The sequence below is a fragment of the Podarcis melisellensis genome (assembly GCF_964234715.1).
Source record: "Podarcis melisellensis genome assembly, chromosome: 2".
Lineage (NCBI taxonomy): Eukaryota > Metazoa > Chordata > Lepidosauria > Squamata > Lacertidae > Podarcis > Podarcis melisellensis.
Window position 1 is genome coordinate 66,827,720 of NC_138529.1, and position 17,369 is coordinate 66,845,088.

Below are 17,369 nucleotides of genomic sequence, written 5' to 3' on the forward strand. Positions count from 1 at the left end.
TCTCCCAAGGTGGAAGGCTGGGGGAGCAGGTGCAGAGCCCAGCTCGGTGCCGTGGCAAAAGCAACCTTCTGCCCCAGATTCAACAAGTCTGCTGACAGCTGTTAGTGCTGCAAAGGCCGCCGTCACCCTCCATCCTCCTCCTCGGCTGCTGCCATGACCATCCCCATCCTCCCGGCCTACCTCGCCTGCTCTAATGGCTGCAGCTGCTCCCTTCCTGGGCATTTTAACGCGGGGGTGGAAAGCGCCGCTCCTCTTCAGCCCCGTTCCTCAAAAGCATCCGCTCCCGCATCCCCCGAGAGACAGGAAGAGGGAAGAGAGGCTGGGATTTAGCCAGGATTAAAGCCGTCAAAACAGGGATGACTCCGTGTCCTTGAAACCGGGGAGGGGAAGGGGAGGGTGAGGACAGGAGACGCTGCTGCGCTCTCCTTTTCTGCCAATTATTTGGGGTGGGGATTTTCTGGGGTGTGGTGTTCCTATCCAGGAATATAAGCCATCTCTTTTCTCCATCAGTATTCCAATTCCCGTGGGGGGGGGGGACCACGCTTGCGGAGATGGTAGATATCCCACCCCCCTCCCGAAAAGAGAGATAGCGGCACCGTCGCCCTGCGCACTGATGGAGGGGGGAATTCACCTCCAGGCCAAACCTTATGCCACCGCCCGCCGCCCCCAATCCAATCTCCAGAGGATGCCTCCGATCCCGCGCTCTCCAAAGGGGCGAGCGAGTCGAGGGAGAGGAGCGCGCCCAGGCGCTGCTCACCTGCGATCGGCGATAGCGCTGGACTCGGGTGCGTCTCCGCTGAGGGGGTTCAGATCATTCCGGGCCAGAGCGAGCGAGCCGGCTGGGCAGGGTCAGTGGAGCAGGCGGCGAGGTGCAGCGGGGCAGTCAGGGCAGCTCTGCCATGGAGCAGCTCGGCGGGGAGGAAGAGGAGGAGGAGGTGGAGAAGAGGAGAGCCGAGGAGACGCCGGCGCCTTCGCCCTGCTGCTGCTGCTGCTGCTGCCTCTGCCGCTGAATATTGCAATGAGCCGCCGCGCGCCCTATACCCGCTCGGCGAGGGGATTTCATCATAGCGCGCAACTCGCGCTCCCCGCCCCTCGGCCCTGCCCGGATGCAGCGGCGGGAGCCCTGGCGCGGAGAGGCCGCCGGCCCGCTGACCTGGGGCGGGGCATCCGATAAGAAGGCGCCAAAGGAGCCTTCCTGCCCCGACGCATAGGAGGAGCTGTGGAGCCTGCCGCGTGGCTGATGGCGGCGGTGATTTGGGGAGGTGGGGAGCAGAGAGGAGTCGAGGGCTGGCACGTACAGAGAGAGAGCGAGAGAGAGGCACGTAGTCCGTGGCTCACAGCTAAGAAGGCGGAAGGATGCAGAATCGAAGACCACGGAGGATTCCACTTTTCTGGGTTGCCACACAAGATGCGATGTGCCCTTGCTTAGATCGTGGCTTTTGGAAGGGATTGGATACATGGAGGAAGGGCGGCAGTAGGCACTAGTTCACAGGGAGCGTGATGGGGAAAACGGTAGTGGGAGGGCTGTTGTCGTCCCCCCCCCCCCCCAGTGTTTGGACAATTTATTCCTTAAAGACTAAAATACTCGCCCAATCAAGTGAAAGAGCAAAAGAACAAAGCAAGATTGAGGACTCGGGAACAATGTAGTACATAGGACAGACTGAGAAGAGAAAGTGATAAGGCACTACCTGTTACCACCTGTAATTGCCAGCTAAAGCCACTGCAAGTTATCATCAATGAATTACAGCCCATCCTGGATAAGGACACTTTCTTCTCTCAGATGACAACATCAGGGGTTCATTCACCTGCTCATCTAATGTGACTTATGCCATCACCTGCCAATAACTCTACCTAGGACAAACAGGTCTATGCAAATAATTAAAGGGGCACAAATCTGACATCAGGAAGGACACTACCCTGATTTCAGTCTCTTTAGACACTTGGTACCAACCTAAGCTGGATTTAGAAGAGGCAGAGGAACCAGAGACCAAATTGCAAACATGCGCTGGATTATGGAGAAAGCTAGAGAGTTCCAGAAAGACATCTACTTCTGCTTCATTGACTATGCAAAAGCCTTTGACTGTGTCGACCACGGCAAACTATGGCAAGTTCTTAAAGAAATGGGAGTGCCAGATCACCTCATCTGTCTCCTGAGAAATCTCTATGTGGGACAAGAAGCTACAGTTAGAACTGGATATGGAACAACTGATTGGTTCAAAATTGGGAAAGGAGTACGACAAGGCTGTATTTTGTCTCCCTGCTTATTTAACTTATATGCAGAATTCATCATGCGAAAGGCTGGGCTGGATGAATCCCTAGCTGGAATTAAGATTGCTGGAAGAAATATCAACAACCTCAGATATGCAGATGACACAACCTTGATGGCAGAAAGTGAGGAGGAATTAAAGAACCTTTTAATGAGGGTGAAAGAGGAGAGCGCAAAATATGGTCTGAAGCTCAACATCAAAAAAACGAAGATCATGGCCACTGGTCCCACCACCTCCTGGCAAATAGAAGGGGAAGAAATGGAGGTAGTGAGAGATTTTACTTTCTTGGGCTCAATGATCACTGCAGATGGTGACAGCAGCCACGAAATTAAAAGACGCCTGCTTCTTGGGAGAAGGGCAATGACAGGCCTAGACAGCATCTTGAGAAGTAGAGACATCAGCTTGCCAACAAAGGTTCGTATAGTTAAAGCTATGGTTTTCCCAGTAGTGATGTATGGAAGTGAGAGTTGGACCATAAAGAAGGCTGATCGCCGAAGAATTGATGCTTTTGAATTATGGTGCTGGAGGAGACTCTTGAGAGTCCCATGGACTGCAAGAAGATCAAACCTCTCCATACTGAAGGAAATCAACCCTGAGTGCTCACTGGAAGGACAGATTGTGAAGCTGAGGCTCCAGTACTTTGGCCACCTCATGAGAAGAGAAGACTCCCTGGAGAAGACCCTGATGTTGGGAAAGATGGAGGGCACAAGGAGAAGGGGACGGCAGAGGACGAGATGGTTGGATAGTGTTTTCGAGGTTACCAGCATGAGTTTGACCAAACTGCGGGAGGCAGTGGAGGACAGGGGTGCCTGGCGTTCTCTGGTCCATGGGGTCACGAAGAGTCGGACACGACTAAACGACTAAACAACAACAACAACACCAACCTAAGTAGTCATCCTTGAATAAAAAACTTCAAAGGGAGGTCACTGAATAACAGTTTACCAAAAAGTTAAATTCTATTTAACCTCTAGCCTGAATTGAACTATAATCCCACTACAGGTGTTTTAATCCCACCACAAGTGTTCATTAGTTTACCAGTCCCAGGATCTTTGTGTTACCATCAAGACTGATATATGAACGGTCATTGTAAATAATTTTATGTGCATGCAAGCTTTAACATGCTTATCGTTATGTGTATGTATGTGTGTGTATAGGCTCCCTTCCCACTCTGTGATGCTACTCTATATAATGTATATATGCATTTAATTTCTCTAAGGCATTATTGCTTATATCCTGCTCACTTGTCTTTCTGCTAAGCTAAAAAAGCCCCAAACATTGCAACCCTTCATCAAAGGAAAGTTGCTCCAGCCCTTTGATGATTTTGGTTGTCCTTTTCTGCAACTTTCCCAGCTCTACAGTACCCTTTTTGTGGTGTGGTTGTATCAGAGCTATACACAGAATTCCAAGGTTACTGCACAGATCTAAGTTGTACTATAGATTTGCCAAATACCTCTCCCCCCCTCCACCCACACACCAAAAAACCCTGAGGACAACACTAATGGAACCTAGAATGGCACACTTGGAAAATTATCTCCTCTTACAAGCTAAGATTTTTAAGGCCTGATTAGTAAGAAGGAGCCAAGCCAAGTGCACCTGGCTGCAATCTTCAGCAACAGCTGTCCCTTACCTTACATTACACAGGCTTTGGAACCACCTATTTCAAAGCATTCTTGGTTACCTATTGGAGGTTGAGCTTTTCATGATACCTTAGTTCCATTGAGACAATCTCTCTGATGGCCCTATATTGTTTGCCTTTTAAGTTTGACATGAACACAGTGATCTTGAACAGGGATGGGAAACCTGTGCTCAGCAGTTGTGGTGCTCTAACTCCTGTCCAACATGGCCAATGAACAAGAATGATGAAGATATAGTCTAGCAACATCTGGAGGACAAAAGGCTCCCCACCTCTGATCTAGTGTCTTGAACCCAGTGACTTTTAAGTGACCCCATTGGCCTAAATCAAGGATGGGAAAGTTGTGGTCCTCCAGGTGTTGCTGGACTAAAATTCCCACTATCCCCTACCTTTGGTCATGCTGACTTGGGATGATGGGAACTGGCTTCCAGCAACATCCAGAGGGCCATGGGTCCCTGTTGTGTTCCACCTGAAAAAGAGAGAAGGGTTACAGTTTCTACAATGGCAGCATTTGAAGGAATGGCAAAAGAAAGACATGGCTCTTTAACAAAACCATTTTCTAGGTTAAAGGCGGTGCTCAAAGGTGCTTTCTATATAAAAAGGAAGCCTGGAGGGGTGGGCTCAGTTATTTTCTTGGAAGGTGGTAGCAGTAGCACTAATGATGGTAAGTAGTAGTTTTCTTTCTGCTGAGGTCTTTTTCTTCTTTCTCCCTAGGGTATAACCCTGCAACTGTGAGGCTGTTGTGTTCCTGAAATATAGTTCTACCTCCAAAGCTCCTTGTTTAGTTTGCAGGGACCTTATTGCTCTTGAAGGGTAGGAAAAGCTAGGCTGGATGTAGTCAAGTGTTTGTTCTGTATCTTGAACATCTTGTCTGATGCAAATTCTGCAGTTCTGTACATGCTTATGTCAGCAAGTTATATTGAATTCAGTGAGCCTGACTTCTCTGAGCAAGTGTGCACAGTACTGAACTTTATGCTGGGATGTGTTCCAGAGTGTCTATTCCCAGTAGAGTGACCACTTTACTTTGGTATTGTGGTGAGCCCCTGCTATAAAACTTGTAGGAGGCCCAGCCATGGCTGCTTCTTCCAGGGCTCCTGTACCTTTAACAGTAGTCTGAAATACTCTTATCACAATGCATTGCATTTTGGGAGGAAAGGGAGTGTCTCCTACAGAATTTCTGCTTGTCATGCAGCTATTAAAGGTACATAGTCCCTGCCAGAAAAAAAAGGTGGGGAGTTGTCAATCCTTGGTCTGCCATGTATTGATCTTGGTGACTCTAGTCCCTGGAGAGCCTAAATGTGTCTGCTTATGTATGCAATTTTCACACGGTTGCTCGAGGGCACTGCAAGTATGGCCAAGACTGGCCTGGCTTTAATGCACTTGGCTGTGAAAAAGCTAGGCAATAATTTGCCTAGTTCTCTTAAGGACCCAAAAGCTGCTTTTGGTTGCTCTACTTGGCTTGGCAAGGTCTTCCTCCTTCAGGTTCTTCTTCTAAATGTAATGCTGTATAGCATTCTTTTTTTGCCCTGAGAGAGGGCTGTGCAAAACCAATGTGGACAGGAGGCTTTGGAGCTGTCAGGGGGGCCCATTTCACCATCACTGCCATCTAGAGTGCGGTAAAGGGCAGAAAATAACATCAGCAGCACTTGATCTCTCTGATCCCGTTTATCAGGCAGCAAACAAGTGCCCTTTTGAATGCTCTGTCCTGTACCCTAGAGCAGGCTGGAGGAGGAGGAGGCAGCTGGTGGACTGTCCTTTTGTGTGTAGGGTTTTGATCCCTTTGCCCCAGGTACTGTCAACTATTTACTGGGCCCTAGGGAAGCTGGCTATGTTCCTTCTTGAAGACAGAATAAAGCTGGGAGCAGCTCCTCTTTCTCCTGTGAAGCGTTTTTTCCTGAAAGCTGTGTAAGAATATACTCATGCCTGGGGGTGAATGTATACAAGGAGCTTGTAGTGCCTGTTGTAATAATGAATTGTCCACTTTTCCAAACGTCAGGCAAGTCCTCAGGAGGAGCAGTGGATGTGCAAGGCCAAGAGAGAAGAGGGGGCTGTGGAATGCTTCAGCAAGCACCCCCTGCAGAACAGGTAAGTACATCGGGCCAATGGCCCATCTGGTCCAGCATCTTGCTCTTACGGTGGTCAACCAGATGCCTGTAGGAAGCCTGCAAGCTGGGCACGAGGACCACAGCACTTGACCTACCTGCGATTCCCAGCAATTGGTAATCAGAGGCATAATGCTAGCAGAACGCCAAAATTCCTGGATCTCCCAGTGTGTCCGGATCTCCCCTCCAGTGCAATAATGTTAATGCTCACTTTCCCCCTGTTTGTTGATGGCTGCTAACCAAAAAGATCCTGGCAAGGTGCATCCAAATGTGGCCAAGGGAGCTGTGCTATGATACAGCAGATACTCATTGCCAAGAAACCCTTGCTATTTTTGGTTTCAAGGAACACTTCCGATGCTACTGTGTGCTTCCATAAATCACTGTTAAACATGAAAAATCATTTACTTTCACCCTGTTCTTGCTTCCTCCTTTTCAAAGGAGGGAGGAGTTGGGAATGCTCTTAAAGAGTCCTCCTGGATCCGATGAAAGGCCTGTCTAGCTTAGAATCTTGTTTCCCACACTAGTTAACTAAGATGCCTATAGAGAAGCCCATAAGTTGAGCATGGAGGCAACAGCATCCTCCTTCTGTTGTTGCCTAGCAGATGATTTTCGGGGGCACATACTGCTTCTGATACTGGAGGTAATGCGTAGCCATCATGAGTAGTCACCATCAATCACCTTATCATCCATGGATCTGCCTAATCCCCTTTTAAAGCTGTCCAAGTTGGTAGCCATCACCTTTTATGGCAGCAAATCCTATGTCTTGTGTAAAGAAGTTATTCTTCTGTCCTGAATTTCCTACCATTCATCTCTTGAAACCACTCCTATTTTATATTCCCTTGCCCCTTCACTGGGAGAAGGAGAGAGAACCTGCATCTGTGTCTCTGGAGAAGTTCAAGAAAATACTCGTTTTACTAATTTATACAAATATTTATATACTGCTGTTCATACAAAAAAAATCAGAGTGGTTTACAAAACCACATTGTTTATCAGCACAACCCACATCCCACCTTAAAGTTGCCTTATTACAGTGGGTCTAATCAAATGTGAAATGAGAAGTGTGTGACACAGCACCTTCCAGTTCAAACAGGCAGCATTCACACATGTGGCAAGATTTGCTGGGTGTTTTGTGTGTACATAGAGCCTCATGCAGGGGAGTGTTGATGTTGATAGCTAGTGGCTTAATTTTGCCTTCCATTCATCTCCGTAGGTGGGCCCTTTGGTTCTTCAAAAATGACAAGAGTAAGACCTGGCAGGATAACTTGCGGCTTATCACCAAATTTGACACCGTGGAAGACTTCTGGGCGTGAGTGCATTCTAGTCCTTCCTCTGACAGCTAGAGTCCCTGGAACAGCCTTGCCAGAAGAAGGAAGGCCATTGTGGGATTGAACCAACAGTGGGGAATATTGTGGCCCTCTGGATGTTGCTGGACTCCTCACTCGCATCAGACCCAGCTGGCATGGTCTGGGATGATGGGGTCTGGGTTCTCCAATCCATTCACTTTTGAAAACCATGTACTTGTATCAGCAGCCTAAACAAGTCCTAAGCAGCACTTGAAAGTTAAAAGTGGTTGAGAGAGATGTGTGCTACAGGGAGCTCCGAATAAACCATAGTTTCCTGTGGTATTTGCCTGAATTTAGTGGAAACTCCTCTCAAGGCAGTTTCCAAGGTGGGCCATCTGCTTTGGGACTGTTCATGCAAGATACCTTGCATCAACATCAGGAGCAGTAGGTTCCTTACAGAAGTCCACCCATTCTGTTCTCCTGACATATCTGTCTTCTCTCCCTGAGACTGCAGGCTGTATAGCAACATCCAACTGGCCAGCAAGTTGACATCAGGCTGCGACTATTCCCTTTTCAAGGTAAGTCCTGCTGGTTATTCCTGGTCTGTTAACGCTGTGTGCCTCCTATAGGGAGGGAAACAGGCTCTCAAGTGGTAGTCTTGGGGTTTCTTGTTGTATGGGCTTTCCCACACAACAGAGGGCTACACGTGGCTTGCTGCGGATCTAAGTGCATTGTGGTGGACTAAGAAAGCCTTGCAACTTCATGTAGGTGTGTGTGTGTGTGTGTGTGTGTGTGTGTGTGTGTGTGTGTGTGTAAGAGCTGTATATACTGAGACCCTCCATTTCCTCCAGGATGGCATTGAACCGATGTGGGAAGATAACAGGAATAAGCGTGGTGGGCGTTGGCTTATCACATTGTCCAAGCAGCAGCGGCATGCAGAGCTTGACCGTTTCTGGCTGGAGACTGTAAGTAGGCAGAACACTGTGTGGGTGCTTCTCCTTTATGAAATGTGGCATTTGCCCTGCTTTCTGGCCATGTTTCTGGGGCTGGGCATCAGTGGTGGAGCTTCATGCTCCAGCACCGGGGGGGGGGGGCAGAGAGCAGGCTGGGGTGGGGCTGGCGCTTGTCCTGGGGGCATGGCGTGCCGCCTGCAGGGGCATGGTGCACGTTCTGGGGGCAGGGCGCGCCGCCTGTGGGGGTGGGGCGCCCAGCAACGATGGCACCCTGGGGATCGTGCTGCTGCTGGGGGCAGTGCACTCCCCCCCACTCCTCTTCCTCCGCCAGTGCTGGACATACAGCACTTCCCATTCTCTCTTGGGCAGGTGGAAGCTGCTCCTCCCCAAAGTGACCCTCCTTTGTTAGTTCCCCTTCTCAGCCAAGGTCTTTGCCCGCCTGCTGCTCTCCAGGTGTTTTGGACTACCAGCTCCCATCACCTGTTCTGCTGGCAGGGGCTGATGGGATTGGTAGCAGTGTTAGAAACTGAGATATGAAATCTAGGAGCTAAATGGCACCTTAAACCTAGGTTATGGGCACAACAACTGAATAGGCACGATTTTTGTTTAATAACAAGAATACAAAGCTGAAAATCAATGAACTGCAGCTAAAATATTATGTCATTTTTCACATGGTCTAGCCCTTCCCCTGCCCACCCCTCTAATATTCTTAAGAGGGTCTCTTCTCCAGTCTGCAGAGAGTAGCTGGAGGTGGGGAGGCAGTAAAAGGTCTTCCTTTTCTTCCATTCTTCAGTTTTAATCTGAAATCTTAGGCACAGTACTATGGCCAGAGGTCAGAAACTGCTTGCACTAATGAAATTCCCTGTCGCAAAATGCACCTAGAACAATGGGAGTTTTGAACACTGATTTGTAGTCCAAAGCATATGGAGAATGTCAGGTTGGCGAAGGCTGGCTTACTGTGTTCAGGCAACTTGCACCACATGGTGGCATGAGATGAAGGGGAAGAGGAAAGGATGCTTGGCGTTTATCTGCTCAGATGGACTTTCCTATCTACACACACACACACACACACACACACTCACACACACTCATCCCCAATCCCTCTGATGCCTGCTGGATTTCTGAGCTGAGCCAGCTATTCTGATCTTTCCCGAATAGTGTAGCTCTTTTCTTTGGGCAGGAAAAAAGCTTCAAGACCCTTATGAGGCAAGAAATATTCCCTACTGTATTTAACCATGGTACATCAAGTAGTAGCTTGCATCTGGTTCCCTGTTCGCTTCATGGGTTTTCCTCTTCTGTGTAGCTGCTGTGCCTGATTGGAGAGATGTTTGATGACTACAGCGAAGATGTCTGTGGGGCCGTCATCAACATCCGTGCTAAGGGGGACAAGATCGCAATCTGGACCCAGGAGGCAGAGAACAGGGATGGCGTAACACATATCGGGTAGCTGACAGACAGTTCCCTTTGTTGAGATGTGTGTGTGAAATGCTGAGCAACACACAGGAGGGCTAATGCCAACCACCTTATGTAAGGCAGAGCGTGTTTGTATAATTAAACACCAACAGGATTACTAAGGTGTGTGTGTGTGTGTGTGTGTGTGTGTGTTTGAAGAGTTTGAAGCCTTTATGCATGAGGAATGCCAGCTATACCCTGCAATGTAAGTGTGTATAGCAGCCTGGACGCGGGTGGCGCTGTGGGTAAAACCTCAGCGCCTAGGACTTGCCGATCGTATGGTCGGTAGTTCGAATCCCCGCGGCGGGGTGCGCTCCCATCGTTCGGTCCCAGCGCCTGCCAACCTAGCAGTTCGAAAGCACCCCCCGGGTGCAAGTAGATAAATACGGACCACTTACCAGTGGGAAGGTAAACGGCGTTCCGTGTGCTGCGCTGGCTCGCCAGATGCAGCTTGTCATGCTGGCCACGTGACCCAGAAGTGTCTGCGGACAGTGCTGGCTCCCAGCCTATAGAGTGAGATGAGCGCACAACCCTAGAGTCTGTCAAGACTGGTCCGAACGGGCAGGGGTACCTTTACCTTTACATTTATAGTAGCCTAGGGAAAGGACTTTGGTGGAAATGGATAATAGGTGCATACACACTACAGAAGAGAGATGAGCTAAGATAGCCAGCTGTCTTGAGTACAACTTAATTATTATTGTTTTCTCTTTCAGGCGTGTTTACAAGGAACGCCTAGGCCTGTCTTCCAAAGTTGTGATTGGTTATCAGGCTCATGCAGACACTGCCACCAAGAGTGGCTCCCTCATGAAGAACAAGTTTGTGGTGTGAAGCCACTACGATAGACCCTTGAAGTTGGCAGGATCTCTGGGGAAGCAGGATGGATGAGTATAGCATGGCATAATACTCCCATGGCTTTTGTTGGCTCTCAACATTATTAAAGAATTGAGGCTAAACAGGTTGTATTCTTTTGGTCCTGAGTTGGAACTTTGGAGGAAACCACCCACTCTTGAGAGTCAACATCCATCTTCTAAGTTTTGTTTCCCTTCCTCTGCGCTGAGACGATTTGCCTAGAACTGAACTTTGTTACTAAGTGTGCCATTTGCACACAAGTCTGCTGTTCTTACATGCACCCCTGGCACATGGTTGGGATCTTTTTTGACGCTGAGATAGAGGCATGTCTGCAAACCTGAAGATTTTTAGAGCCAAAAAATACCAATCACGAATTCTCTCCCCACACCCCCAGTAGTTGGAGCCTTCCTAGCCTTTCAGGTTTCTGAATAAAACAAATGGATTGCTTGGATCAAAGCCCTGGTTTTGATGGAAGGAAGGCTGACTTCTGCTGCCCCCATAAGGAGAAATGTAGAAAGAGTGGCCTACCCATGCTCAGTTATTTCATATGAGCAACTATGTATTTGCTAAATGCAGGAAGACTTAGGGTCAGTTCTAGTATAAATACTTGTATTGTGGTAGTTTTTAGGTGGGTATAGTCCGCAGCATGGGCATAGCCAGGATTTTTTTGGGGGGGCAGGACCGACGTGATTGGTCATTTAGTTAAGTATTTTATTGTTTTACTGCCCCCTGCCCCCCCCGCTATGCCCAGGGTCTGCAGTAGAGGCTAGTCTGTTAAGGCAGATGCAGCACTGCCCCTCCAGACTCAGTGTGCCCTTAGCGAGTCACTTCCCTGCTTGCTTCCTTACAAACCAGTCTAGGGAGTAGCAGTGCATGCCAATTCCTTCCTCCTTAGACTCAGTGCTGTCCTTTATTAAACTCAGCAGGAAGGAGATAGGGGCAAAATCAGCTGACTGACTGTCACTGACTCTGGTTCCACCTGCTGTTGCTTTCCCCTCCTGACCCAATGGGCAACAGCCACCACTGATCTTGATGGAGTCTAATCTGCTGCTGCCAGACTTCAGCCACCAGTCCTTTAGACCTCCCTGCAGCCTGGTGCTAAAGGGCTGGCCTCTGCTGCAAGCAGGAGCTGCTGAATTAAAAGGATTGCAGGGCCTGCTTCCTGTTCTGAAGCAGCTTGTAAGACTCTTAAGGAGGTAGCACAGCTGACTTGAAAGTCAATGAGGTTGCTTCCTGGGATTAGCCTCGGTAATAAGAGATGATATCAGGCTTGCTCTTGCAACTCAGAGCTGCGGCTACCACAGCACTATCCCATTCATGGCAACTGACAAAGTGAGCAGCAGGGTGTCTGGTCATAACAACTACGGTAGCTCTGGATGGTTCTCTTCAGTGAAAATACCAAGAGCCCAAGTACTTCAACAAAACTATGATGCCTTTGTGTGTTTGATGAGGGGCACTGGGTAACTGTGATATAGGAGGCCCCTTGTTGGGTGTTGTTACTGAGCAATGAGTGTCAATGCAAGAGCAGCTTTATCTTCTGCAGAGGCAGCCTCCTCTGAATATAGAGGTGTGTGAGTAAGGACAGTGGAGGCTGGTGCATTTGGGTGAATGGGTCAATGTCCCACCAACCTTTATCTAACTCCTTTTCCTTATTCTTATTTGCAGTCAGTGCATAGAGGGCCACTCTGTGTGTTACAAAGCTATTATTGCTCAATAGGCATCATAGCAAGTTATAAAATATACTTTAACTGAGAGTGCTTTTGCCTTAATTGTTGGCCACCCAAATTCTGTACGAATGATCAGTTAAAAAACACCACCACCCATGATCCATAGGCAGCAGGAGTTTGTTGGGTTTATTAGGTTGGATCTAGGCAGGCATGCTTTGAGTGGATCTACTGAAACCAGTGGAAGTTGAGTTGGTAATTATTTGTGTCCTGTTGACTTCAATGGGTTTACTCAGAGAATGACTAAGCCTGAATCCAACCCATAAAAAAAAGTTGTTAAAAGGTTCAGTGATGGCTCCAGGTGCATTCTTCCTCATAAAAAGGAATGTCTCTAAGATGCATCTACAAACAAATAATGTTTTTTGCTTCAAAATTACTGCTTTGCTCATGCACAAATTTAATTGAGTAAAACCTACACAACCAATCAACTAATGCTTCTCTAAGTTGGCCCATGCTAAGGTTGACAACAACTGAATGTTAGCACAGTACATAAAGAAATTGGGAGAGGCAGCAAAAGCATGTATTATGGGCAACTTCAGTTACCAGCAGGCTTAAATGTCAATTCAGGTCATGACATGGATACAATTTCTAGATTCAAAAGGAGATTGTGCTTTGTCACAGTTAATTATAGAAGCAGCAAAAGGAGACGGAATTTGATTCAACTAACAATGGATTCCTGCATGTCAACTCAGAAATGAGCCCCATTTGGTTCAATGGGTCTTGCTCTCTCAGGTAAGTGTGATAGGATTTGCACATTGTGGCAGGCAAAACATGGTACACAAGATCTGTGCTAACACATACAAAGAGAGAGAAAAATAAAAGCTGTGCTGTGTTTCTGAAAACAGAGCACACTTATATTTAGTGTTGTGAGAGAATTTATCCAATAAGAGGATTATGTAATAAGAGATGAAATGATACAGTTAGTGTCACATTCTTTAGGCAGCAAAGCAGCAGCATAATAGAGCCTGAACACTTAGGCTAATCAAATATAAATCTGCCAACAGGCAAGCTAAGTAGAATTTGGAAGACCAAATTGGTGGTAATAAAGTAGCAAAATAAAAACCCTTTCAGTTAAGGAGGAAGAAGCTGGCCAGAGCTGTTAGATGACAAACATGTAAAAGGGATTGCTCAAAACAGAAAGATTGGAATAGCAGCCCCTGGTTTTTAGCTTCAGCTAGGGAACTGGGTCTGTATACAGTATTTGCATCTTATCCTTTTTCTGCTAACCCCTCTCCTTGTTCAAAGACAAGGGTGTAACTTGCTGGATTTTGAAACAGGACATTGTAATATGACTGTATGCTCTTTAAGGACAGCTGCAGAAAGAGCACAGAGAGTTCTTCAAATAACTAACCAAAAGAAGAAAATCAAAACCAAGGGAATCACTAAACAGGAGGGTGTTGGTTTTGAGGGCCAAGACAAAAATCCTAAATGAGGCGCTTCTGAACCGGAGGCTTTGAGCTTCTCAAGCAGCCTTGCAATTTGCCATGGGAAAATTGTGTGAGTGAAAATGGTAGCAGCCTCCATACCAGAACGCTTTGTGTTTAGGACAGAGCCTGGTCTTGGAGATTCTGTATGTTTGGCTTTCTCATCTGTTCCCTGGTATATTTTTTTTTTAAAAAGTCAGCACATCTTTAACACTGCAGGCAATGGAACAGCTACGCACACATTCAGACCCTGTGCCTCAGTTGTGAGTTAAATGCAAGGTTCAACAATGTCTGTTAAAACAGTGTTTCCCAACCGGTGTTCCGCAGCACACTACTGTGCCGCGAGACGTTGCCTGGTGTGCCGCGGGGAAAATTAAAAAATTCGAAAGATATCCGGAGAGGCGGCCTTCAGGCGAGTTTTAATTTTAATTTTCCTTCTCCCACTTAATGCCCCACGCTCGCCCGAGCAGCTTGCAGTCCTCGGTAACCACGGCGACCCGAGGGAGGGGAGGGAACAGGGAAGTCGAGGGCGGCGGCGAGCCGCGATGACGTCAGTGGGCCGCGCCGCCTCGCCCTGGCACGCCGTGAGAGCCCCGGCTAGTGGCGCGAGCTTCAGAATAAGTGGGATCCGCGTGCGCGAGACCGAGATCGCGGGTAAGGAGCTCAGCCCTGGGCAGGAGGAAGCGGGGCCGCGCGTGCGGGCCACATCCCCACAGAGAGCGAGCCTCCCCCGGCCCACCACTCCGGGCAGGTCCACTCGCATGAGGGGGCGGCGATGGCGACGGCCGGCAGCTTGCCTGCAATGCCATCCCTCGAGCAGGCGAGGAGCCCGGAGGCTACCAGATGCGAGTCCTCTTTCCCACCCTGCTCGGGAGTCCAGAGGACTTGGTCGCATTCAGGATCTAGAGTGGGGAAGCGGGGCTTGTGTCTGGGCTGGGCACATTGGGCTGCCTGTGCCGCTCGACCTGCGGGGAGAAATCAGGGTGGGAGTCACGACCGTGAGGCAGGGCTGCCAAGTGTGGCAGAAGAGGACACGGCCGTCACACCTGTCCTTAGGTAGGAGCTTCTTCCGTGTCGACCTGCTGCCCTAAAGTCTTGGCTTTTTTCTTGGCTTTTTGGCGGTTGGCACAGAAGGAAGGCAAGGGGGAGGGGGAAAAATTGAAACTTACACTTTCGTGCGTCCCTCCTGGCGTGACGCTGCGCGCTGACGTCACGGGGCTGTAATGGTGGTGTGCCTCGAGATTTTTTTCATGAAACAAGTGTGCCTTTGCCCAAAAAAGGTTGGGAAACACTGTGTTAAAACATAAATGGAGGTAGCTTTGTTTCATGTCAAAGTGCCAGGTGTTAGTCAATGACAGAAGAGAAGGATCTGGGTGAGTCCAGTTGTGAAGTTCTGAGGCTGGGCTTCTACTCCCAGTACTTTTTTAAGAGAAGCAAATGTAAATAAAAAATAAACTTAACCTAGGATGTGGATACAGAGAAGTACTTAAAACGACTACTGTCTCAGATAGTGTCTGGCCACATTGGTAAATGTGCAATGGATATGTGTCCCAGGGAAAAGCCTTATGCCTCTGCTCCCCCATTACAAAATTATGCATTTTTGCATGCTTGAAAAATCCTATCACTGGAACAGAAGTGCTAACTAGACTAAGGGTGTTTGAATTTCATGCAACAAGTAGCTAACATTTATTAAGATTGATTGCATATTTTATCATCTAGACAGGAGAATGCTGAGTGATTCCAGCAGAACTTCCATAGCTTTCACTTTATCATCAACCTGAGCCTTGATCAGTCCATGCAAAAGGTTGACTTTTTGGACACTGCAGTGTAATTTCCTAGTAGACATATAAGCACCACCTTATATTGATCACGATACATACCTACATGCTTTCAGCTTTCACCCAGAGCAAAATCCACTATATACAGTCAAGGCCTATGATACAATTGTATCTGTTCAGATGCACAAGATTCTATTTTTTAAATCAGGTGTCCCTCTAACTATGATCCCCACCCAATGAAGAGGTAAATCAGAACAACAAGGGCAGACATAGGAATAACTTAATATAAAACCCAGAAGAGAAAATGCCAGGACACCAGTTCTTATCTCTGACAGTTCTTAGCTGAAACCACTCAAATGTATAATTGATGATCTGCAGCCCATTCTAGAAAATGACACTCTCCTCTCACAGGCCTGAGGTGGGAAGCCTGTACTTGCTTATATGCAGTGTTAGAAACTAAGATAAATGGCACCTTAAACCTAGGTTATGGGCGCAACAACAGGATGTCTAGACGCACTTTTTAAAATAACAATAATACAAAGCTGAAAATGAATGAACTGTTGCTAAAATATTATGTTCATTTTTCACATGGTCTAGTCCTTCCCCTGCCTACCCCCTAGTAGTCTTAAGAAGGTCTCATCCATTCTTAAGAGAGTACTGGAAATGAGGATGTAGAAAAGGGTCCTATTTCCTTCCATTCTGCAGTTTTAATCTGAAATTTTAGGCTCAGTACTGTGCCCAGAGCTCAGAAACTGCTCATGCGAATGACATTCCCTGTCACAAAATGCACCGAGAACAATAGGAATTTCGAACACTGTTTATATACAGTCCCCTGCAGAGGAGCCAAGTCTTAGGGGCTGTGGGGACTTCAGCCCCCACAATAAAATATTTGAGGGGACCAGGCCCCCACAAAGTTGATGGACATTTACATTCAAATGGTGTGTGCGCACTGCATCATGTGATTGATTATGCAGGGCGGGGCTTACCTGAGCCTCCACAATATTTTATTCAAGTTGGCACCCCGGTCCCCTGATTTAAAAGAGCTACTTGCCAGCAACAACAGGCCATGTGACATATGAACACAGGGACCAACTCTTGTAGCAGACCCAGATGCTAATTCTGTCCCCATGTGTTTACTCTGGCAACATCATTAGAGCAGGTAATAATGTAATCGGGGGTTTATTTACCTGTTCCTGTTCTTATGTTACAATTGCCATTGCCAGCAATGTTCTTCTGCATTCTACAGAGGGCATGCAGGTCTGTCTCTGTGCAAAAGAACAGATGGGAAGAAATCTAACATCACAAATGTCAACATTTAAAAAATAAATAAATGGTGGACCAACATTTCAGCATTCCAGGACACTCTCTGTAAGTGACTCTTAGAATGGCCATCCTGGAGCAAAGAAACTTCAAAAGGAGAATGAATCATGAAGCTGCTGAAACGCAATACAGCAAGTTGTTCAGTGCTATCACTTGTGGACTGAACCGAGGCAAAGGATTCTTAACACAATTTTTGTGCTAATTGGCTTACCAATGCGACAATGCATGTGTTATCAACAACACAATTGTGACCAGAAAGTAAATAAGAAGAAAAAGGAAATAGGTTATGTGGAAAGGGGAGCTGCTGAAAAGGAACATACCAACCACTGACAACACAACGCTGCACTGCGCCTGCCACCTTGGTTTGGACAATTTTGAAGTTGATAGTACAGTGGATTTAAAATGTTGTTTTTTGCATTTTCTGGTTGGTGAAAGAACCACTTTACTTAACCAAGCGAGCAGAATGGTTGGTGAAAGAACCACTTTACTTAACCAAGCGAGCAGAATGCCACTTGGACGAGGAAGATGTCATATAAAGGTAAAGGTACCCCTGACCATTAGGTTCAGTCACGGACAACTCTGGG

At 47.6% G+C, this 17,369-nt stretch overlaps 2 protein-coding genes across 4 annotated transcripts in view; one reads left to right on the plus strand and one right to left on the minus strand.

Moving 5' to 3' along the window:
• The window catches only part of SNCB (synuclein beta), a 40,425-nt gene extending 23,717 nt beyond the window's left edge, over positions 1–16,708 (minus strand). Inside the window, exon 1 of one of the 3 annotated variants that reach the window (XM_081901149.1) lies at positions 16,653–16,708. In XM_081901149.1, coding sequence (XP_081757275.1) covers positions 16,653–16,704 — 52 coding nt within the window. In that variant the 5' untranslated portion in view covers positions 16,705–16,708. Of the gene's footprint in view, positions 1–180; positions 378–757; positions 1,021–16,652 lie in introns of those variants that run through there. The other 2 variants (XM_081901150.1, XM_081901151.1) reach the window with 2 other exon arrangements.
• Positions 5,884–10,656, plus strand: EIF4E1B (eukaryotic translation initiation factor 4E family member 1B). Its single transcript, XM_081901154.1, has 6 exons — positions 5,884–5,985; positions 7,213–7,308; positions 7,800–7,863; positions 8,137–8,250; positions 9,542–9,681; positions 10,404–10,656. The coding sequence occupies exons 1-6, from the start codon at positions 5,921–5,923 to the stop codon at positions 10,516–10,518; spliced, it is 594 nt and encodes a 197-aa protein (XP_081757280.1). The 5' UTR covers positions 5,884–5,920; the 3' UTR covers positions 10,519–10,656.
• Positions 16,709–17,369: the final 661 nt, after the last annotated feature.